The sequence below is a fragment of the Mirounga angustirostris genome, unplaced genomic scaffold, assembly GCF_029215605.1.
Source record: "Mirounga angustirostris isolate CCGP_5_RB_7025 unplaced genomic scaffold, mMirAng1.0.hap1 SCAF_7, whole genome shotgun sequence".
NCBI classification, from domain to species: Eukaryota; Metazoa; Chordata; class Mammalia; order Carnivora; family Phocidae; genus Mirounga; species Mirounga angustirostris.
Genome location: NW_026991715.1, coordinates 11,907,834 through 11,915,718, shown reverse-complemented (window position 1 = coordinate 11,915,718; position 7,885 = coordinate 11,907,834). Strand labels below are relative to the sequence as shown.

The 7,885-nt window shown below is 48.2% G+C and overlaps 1 protein-coding gene across 2 annotated transcripts in view; it reads left to right on the top strand.

Moving 5' to 3' along the window:
- Positions 1-1,924: 1,924 nt before the first annotated feature.
- CCDC112 (coiled-coil domain containing 112) overlaps positions 1,925-7,885 on the top strand; it is a 31,329-nt gene continuing 25,368 nt past the window's right edge. Inside the window, exon 1 of one of the 2 annotated variants that reach the window (XM_064595796.1) lies at positions 1,925-2,187. In XM_064595796.1, coding sequence (XP_064451866.1) covers positions 2,071-2,187 — 117 coding nt within the window. In that variant the 5' untranslated portion in view covers positions 1,925-2,070. The remainder of the gene's footprint in view (positions 2,188-7,885) is intronic. The other variant, XM_064595795.1, reaches the window with a different exon arrangement.

Here is a 7,885-nt window from a genome sequence, read left to right as displayed (position 1 = left end):
AACTAGGGGTTATGAGATCGAGCCCCAGGTAGGGCAGGGAGTCTGCTGCAGGTTCTCTCTCCTTCTCCCTCTGCCCCTCCCCTTGCTCGAACTCTTTCTGTCTCTCTCAAATAAATAAATAAATCTTTAAAAATAAAATGAATATTTTCTGCATGCAGATGAAGACCAAAGTCACATCTTTAGCTCCAGTCTCTCTCCTGGCTCCAGAAGCATTTTATCCAGCTGCCTGTTCAACTTCTCTGCCAGGATGGTCTCTGGAGTCAGGCTGCCTAGGTTTGTATCCTTCTGTGAAAAGGAGATAATTGCAGTACCTACTTCACTGGGTTACTTAGAACAGTGCGAACACAGTTAAGTGCTCAGTAAATACCCTATTTGTTTACTTGTTTAAATTCCCTAGAAGTTAGAAAGAAGGAACCTGTGTGTGTGTGTGTCCGCGCATGTGCACGCGTGTCTAACTCTACAATGAATTCTAAAGGCCTAGAACAGTGCCTGGCATCTAGTAGGAACTGGGTATTGATTGAATGAGCAAAGGGATGAATGAATGAATCCATTTCTTTAGAAGAGGAAAAGGCGGTGCGCCCGGACACCAGGCGAATTGCCGCTGGTTGCCTGTGTTTTAACTACAGGAGTCATCTATGGCTTTTTTCCAACCTCCCGACACAGTTCTCTTTGAAATCTCTCTTCTTATTGACCACGTGTGGCATTTCTGCCTCTGGTATCTGACAGTGTGGGGCATGCCCTGTTTCGTTTCTTTGAAAGTGTGAAATATAGTTAACTGTTCAAGCCCATAAATAAATGCTTTTTCACTTAGACTCAGTTTCACCAGCGCTTAGTAGGAACCTAGAAAGAAGTTCTATTACGTAAAATAGCTCTATGTATCTATAGAGCTCTATCTATATATGACACAAACAAGTTTTATTTATTTATTTATTTATTTATTTATTTATTTATTTATTTATTTAACTGACAGAGAGAGACAGCTAGAGAAAGAACACAAGCAGGGGGAGTGGGAGAGGGAGAAACAGGCTTCCCGCCAAGCAGGGAGCCCGATGCGGGGCTCGATCTCAGGACTCTGGGATCATGACCTGAGCTAAAGGCAGCCGCTCAACCAACTGAGCCACCCAGGTGCCCCATGACACAAACAAGTTTGACAGTAAAAGGTGGGTAGGGGAGCGGAGGTGAATGAGGGGTCTAGAAAGATGTTGCTGAATAAAAGTAGACAAGTGCACGGGAAAAGTTTACACAAACCCGCAGCGGCGCAGTGAGGCTCTGGCCGATCGCCCCGCCCCGCACCCTGGCCCCGCCCTTTTCTGTGCCCCGGCCCCGCCCTGCCCGCGCTCTGGCCCCCCTCAGAGCTCGTTCCGGCCCCGCCCCACGTCTTGGCCCCGCCCCTCCCTGACCCACCCTGCACTCAGGCACTGCCCCACATCTCGACCCCTCCAGCGCTCCCGCCTCGTCCTGAACCCCGGACTCGCTCCTTGCTCCCGCCCCGCCCAGCACTCTGGCCCTGCCTAGCATCCCCGCAGAGCCCCGCTCTGTCTCCCGACCCCGCCCCATCCCTCGGCAGCCTTGCACTTCGGCCCTCCTCCGCCCCGGCCCCGCCCCACATCTCGGCCCCGCCCCGTGCTCCGGGCCGCCCAGCCCCGCCCCACACTTCGGCCCTGCCCCTCCCTGACCCACCCTGCACACAGACATCTCCACCCCGCCTGCGCTCCCGCCTCGCCCAGAGCCCCGGCCCCGCCCAGCGTTCCGGCCCTGCTTTGCATCCCGGCAGAGCCCCGCCCCGGCCCCCGGCCCCGCCCTACATTCCGGCAGAGCCCCGCCCTGCCCGCCCTGAACTCCGGCTCGGCGGCGGCCGGCAACTTGGCAGAGCCCCGCCCCGAGCCCCGGCCCCGCCCCGCGCCCCGGCCCCGCCCCATATCGGCCCCGCCCTGCGCCTTGGTTCTGCCGTGCCCTGCGTCCCGCGGAGCTCCACCGTGCCCGGAACGGTCTGCAGGACCAGGAGCTCCCGCGGCCGGAACCCTCTGGCCCCGGGTGGCCGCTGCGGCCCGAGCAGCTTGGCGAGGAAAGATGGCCGCCCTGACGACGGTCGTGGTGGCGGCGGCGGCCACCGCGGTAGCCGGGGCTGTGGCGGGGGCGGGCGCGGCCACCGGGAGCGGAGTGGGAGCAGCGCAGGTGCCGCAACAGGTAAATCGAGACGGGCCAGACGCCTCTCAGGCAGCGGGCGTGGGCCTGACTGAGGGGGCTGTGGGTGCCGGGGGCGGGACGGGGTCCCGGCGCTCGCCGAACAGGTGTCCTCTGCAGCGCGGTTCCGCAGGCGGGAGGCGCGGCGCTCGCCTCCCTTTGCTCGCGGCCTGGCCCACGCCCGGCGTTGTGCTTTGTTGGCTTGTGCGTTTAACTGCTTCTCCAGAGCCACCTCCATGTGGTTTTGGAATCGAGGAAAGATCTGGGTGGAAACCCGGGCTCTGCCGCTTCTTAGCCTTGTGATGAGAACGTATCCTCTCCGCGACTCAGTGCCTTCTGCAAAAACTGGATCCGGTAACTGCACCTTACGGAGCCGCGGTCCTTGTGTCTGGGAAGGCCCTGGCACAGTGCTTGGTTGGAGAGAGATTCGGTGCCCCGGAATTGGCTGCTTTGTTATTGTACCTGCGTTGGGAACACAAGGAGGAATAAATACGGGGTGGTCCGAGGCAGATGTGTTTCCAGAGATGTGCCTCGGACCCCTTTGTCTGGCAGCGTGGACCACAGGATCCTCAAGAATGGTCGGATCCAGTTGCTTAAGCCAAGACCTTCACTGCTCTCATTGTCTCACAGCCCACACCCAAATCGTGGGCAATTCCTCCATGTTCTACCTGCAGAGTAAATCGGGAATCCCACTCTTCACACCTCCCAGTGCCGCTGTCTTTGTCCACGCCATCATTTCCCCCGGGCCGAAATACTTTCCTAGTTGGTTTCTGTTCTAACACTCTTGTCTTCCTAAAGTATTCACAACAGCCAGGGTGATTCAGTCCAGTAATGACACTCTTCTGCTCAGAACCCTCATAGTCAAAGCCAACGTCCATGGTCTACAGGGCCTGTGAGCTACCCCCACCATCTCCCTGTTAGCTCTTCTCCAGTCCCCTGCTCTAAGTCGGCTGCAACCATACCCGCCTCCTGGTTGACCCTCAGAGAGGCCTCGTTCTCTCCTACCTTATAAGCTTTGTAATTGCTGTTCCCTTTGCTTGAAATGCTCTTCCCTCCTGGTTCTATGGCTGGTTGTGTTTCTTTCACTTAACTTTGTTCAAATGCCATCAGCTCAGTGATTCTTTTCATGACCTCCCTAAACTGAATCCCCTGACCGAGCATGCCCTGTTCCCTTTTCTGGTTTTATTTTGCTCCATATCATTTATTATTATATGCTCAATTACATATTTTTATTTTTCTCCACACCTCTGCCCCCACCATGGGAATGTAAGCTGTAGGAAGGCAGAAACGTTTGGAAGTCTTATTCACTATTGTGTTCCCAGTTCCACTCTTGAGTTTAGTCCTGGAACATAGTAAGCACTCGCTAAATATTTGAGGACCAATCCAAACCTAAAGGAAGGCCGTTGTGAGCTGAGGACAGGTTCCATCCTTTTCTTCCTCTAAGGGAGTATAGCGATTTTCTGTCTTTACTTGTATGAGCTCAGGAAATTCCACCTCAGGCAAATGTTTTCACACATCCTCTGTAATTCTCTTTATTATTCTAACTCTGGCCCAAATGTCTGGGGGGGGGGGAGTAAAATATATAAAAATACATAATGCATAAAATATTTTAAAGATAATTTTTAACATTTTGTTTAATGTATGATCCTAGTGGTTTAGCCATCTTTCTGGCTTTCTCCATGAAACCTTTCTGGCTTACTCTGGTTCAAATTCTTATAACCGTGTTTTGCCTCCTGGTTTGCATTTCTCACAAGTTGCATAATATTGTTATTGATGAACCTTTTCATCACTCCCTTCTGGTGATCCTCAGAGGTTTGCCTTTCCAGGGCATGGACCGAAATCACCTGTGGAGCTGTTTCAAATGTTTTATCTGTTCCTGACGTTTAGCAAAGTCTGGAGATGTTTTTGGTGGTCAGGACTGGGGCAGGGATGGGTTGTGTGGGCTACTAGCATCTAGCGAGTAGAAGCCGAAGGACAGCCCCCCCACAACAAAAAAATTATCTAGTCCAAAATGTCAGGCGTGTTGAGGTTGACACCCCGCTTTCTGTGCTCTCATCATTTTAGGGAAGGCGGAGCCTCGTAGTTGATGACGACAACAGTAACAGAGTAGACTCTCGAGGGTGTTTCGACTTTAAACAAGGAATTAGAATCACCGCTGTACCATATTGAGGTTTTTGAGGATTTTAACTATATGTTATCCATCTTTGGACTTCCCTCAGTATACCACACACATACCTACACACTCAAATTCTCAGCCTACCGTTGAACTTGAATATTTGTCGTATGATTGAGTGAATGAATATTCCCACTGACCCTAATAGTGAAACCAACTAATGTTTTCTTGAGGAGAGATTTTCCTGATGACAACCTCATGATGTAAGAGATGTTCACTAAAATACTTGAAAGTCCTGTATTAGTCTGTTAGGGTATACATAACAAAATACCACAGACTGGGTGGCTTACACAATAGAAGTTAATTTCCTCACAGTTCTGGAGGCTAGAAGTCCAAGATCAAGGTGCTGCCAGGATTGTTTGGTGGTGTAAGGTCTCTCCTTGGCGTGTAGATAGCTGCCTTCTCATGTGTCCTCAGGTGGCCTTTCCTCTGTGCACGCGTAGAGAGAGAGATCACCGATGTCTCCTCCTCTTATAAGGACACTAGTCCTGTTGGAATAGGACCTCACCCTTATGACCTCATTTAACTTTATTACCTTTTCAAAGGCCGTATCTCCAAATATAGTCACAAAGGGGGGTTAGGGCCTCAATGTATGAATTGGGGGGGGAACATAAATTAGTCTATAACAGTTCTTTTAAGTTATTTTGGAGAAATTATCTTTGAGGTTTTAGAAACATTTTATATTTTATTTTATTCTACAACCTCCTTAGGGTGTGGAACCCTATAAATTTCTTACCCATATTGAAAAGTAATACCATGCCCTGTCTGTCCTTTCTAATATTTGCATATTACTTGCTTTGTTTTGTTGTGTTTTCTTTTTAAGATTTATTTATTTACTTGAGAGAGAGACAGAGCTAGAGAGCACGAGCGGGGAGGAGAGGGAGAAGCAGGCTCCCCGCTGAGCAGGGAGCCTGGTGTGGGGCTCAGTCCCAGGACGCCAGAATCATGACCTGAGCCAAAGGCAGACGCTTAAATGACTGAGCCACCCAGGTGCCCCAAGTATATTATTTGTTGATAATCCCCCTCACTATTGCCTTTCAAGACTGAAGACCACAAATCTCTCTACCTTCCTCTCAAATGCCATTTCCCTCTTAATCATTTTAATACTTGAATTATGAGTTTTTAAAGGTATTTCTAACAGTGTCACATTAATGTATGGCTCTGCTTTAAACCATGATAGGGCTGTGTCTTCTGTTTTGTTTTGTTTGTTAAGTGAACTTCCCTCTGATGGCCTACATGTTAGGGCCCTTGGCTGCTTAGAGTAGTCCTTCAGTAATAACTACATTCCTTCTCTGACTTGACATGATTATTCACAAGGAATTTCCTCTAGAAGATCACACACATACATAGGGTTATGTCCATGTTTAGGTGTGGTAGGCTGAATAATGGCCCCCTCAAGCATATTCACATTCTAATCCCCAGCACCTGTGACCCTGTGACCTTGCATGGTTAAAAGGGACTTTGCAGATGTGATTGAATTAGGTATCTTAAAATGGGGAGATTATCCTGGATTATCTGTGTAAGCCTAATGTATTCACAAAGGTCCTTATAAGAGGAAGGCAGAAGGATCAGAGCCAGTGGTAGGAGATGTGACAAGGGAAGCAAGAGGATGCAGTGATGTGAGGAAGGGGCACGAGCCAAGGATGAAGGTGGCTTCTAAGAGCTGGAAAAAAGTGTGGAAGTAGATGCTCCTCTGAAGTCTCCAGAAGGAGCACAAACCTGCCAACACCTTAATTGTAACTGGGCCTCCAGAACTGTGAGAGAATAAATTTGTGTTGTTTAAGCCGGCAAGGTTGTGTTAAACTAACCTGTAGTAAGTTGTTGCAGTAGCAGTAGGAAACCAGTACACCAGGGAGGATCTGAGAAAGCCCTAAACCTTCATCTTTGGCTGGCCTTGAAGCTCTGCACAAGTGATGAAGGCTAAGGTTGACTCGCAAACTGCCTGCCTCCATGTCGAAGCTTCATGTCCTGGTATGCATACAGACCCCCTCAGCAAGGGCTGGGAGATGTATTGGTTCACGGCAGCTAGGAAGACCTCTGACCAGTCAACCATTAGGTGACAACTGAGCTAACCAAGCAGAGGTTTCAGTGCCACACAAACAAACAATAGAGACTTTGCAGAATCAGTGCAGGAAGTTGACTAAACAAACGGCAACAACAACAAAGCTTGGGGTTGGAAGAGAATCTCAGTTTCAGAGTTAAATTATATTTTCTTAATATAATTGTTATATTTATAATATAATATAATAATTATATAGCAATATAATATTTAATTATATTAACCAAATTATAGTTTTTAAACATCAAGTTTTTAACAAAAAAAAAATGAGACATGCAAAAAATGAGGGAAGTATGGTTCACACACAAGAGAATTTTTTTTTTAAGCGGTAAAAAGAAGCTATCTCAAAAGAAGACTAGATATTGGAAATAATAGACAAAAACTTTAAATAAGCTGTTTTAAATTCATTCAAAAAACTAAAGGAAACCATGGCTACAGAACTAAAAGAAAGCATGAGGATAGTTTCTCACCAAATTAAAAATACCTATAAGGAGAGGGGCGCCTGGGTGGCTCAGTTGGTTAAGCGACTGCCTTCGGCTCAGGTCATGATCCTGGAGTCCCTGGATCGAGTCCCGCATCGGGCTCCCTGCTCGGCAGGGAGTCTGCTTCTCCCTCTGTCCCTCCCCCATCTCGTGCTCTCTCTCTCTGTCTCATTCTCTCTCTCAAATAAATAAATAAAATCTTTAAAAAAACAATACCTATAAGGAGATTTAAATTGTTTTAAAAAATCAAATAGAAATTCTGGAGTTAAAAAGTACAAGAACTCAAAGGAAAAGTTCATTAGAGGGCCTCAGCATCTGATTTGAGCTTCAAGATTCAAGGAAACTTGAAGATAGGCCAATTCAGATTATCCACACTGAGGAACAGAAAGAAAAAAAGAAAAATGAACAGAGCCTCAGAGTCCTGTGAGACATCATGAAGGTCATACATACCGAGAGTCTCAGAAGGAGAGGAAAGAGAGATGGGGAGGGGCAGAATATTAGAAGAAATAATGGCTGAAAACATCCCTAATTTTTTTTTAAGTAGGCTCCACAGCCAGTGTGGAGCCCAATGTGGAGCTTGAACTCACAACGACCCTGAGATCAAGACCTGAGCTGAGATTGAGAGTCAGAGGCTTAACCGACTGAGCGACCCAGGTGCCCTGAAAACTTCCCAAATTTGATGAAAAATATTAATCTACATATTGTTAGAGCTTGATGAACTCCAAGTAGAGTAAACTCAAGAGATCATACCTGGACACTTCATAATCAAACTGTTGGAAGACAAAAACAACAAAAAACTTGAAAGCACCAAAAGAGAAGCGATTCGGCACATACAAGGAATCTTCAATAAGATTAACAGCGGACTTTCTCATCAGAAACCTTGGATTCCAGGGGCGCCTGGGTGGCTCAGTCGTTAAGCATCTGCCTTCGGCTCAGGTCATGGTCCCAGGGTCCTGGGATCGAGCCCCGCATCGGGCTCCCTGCTCG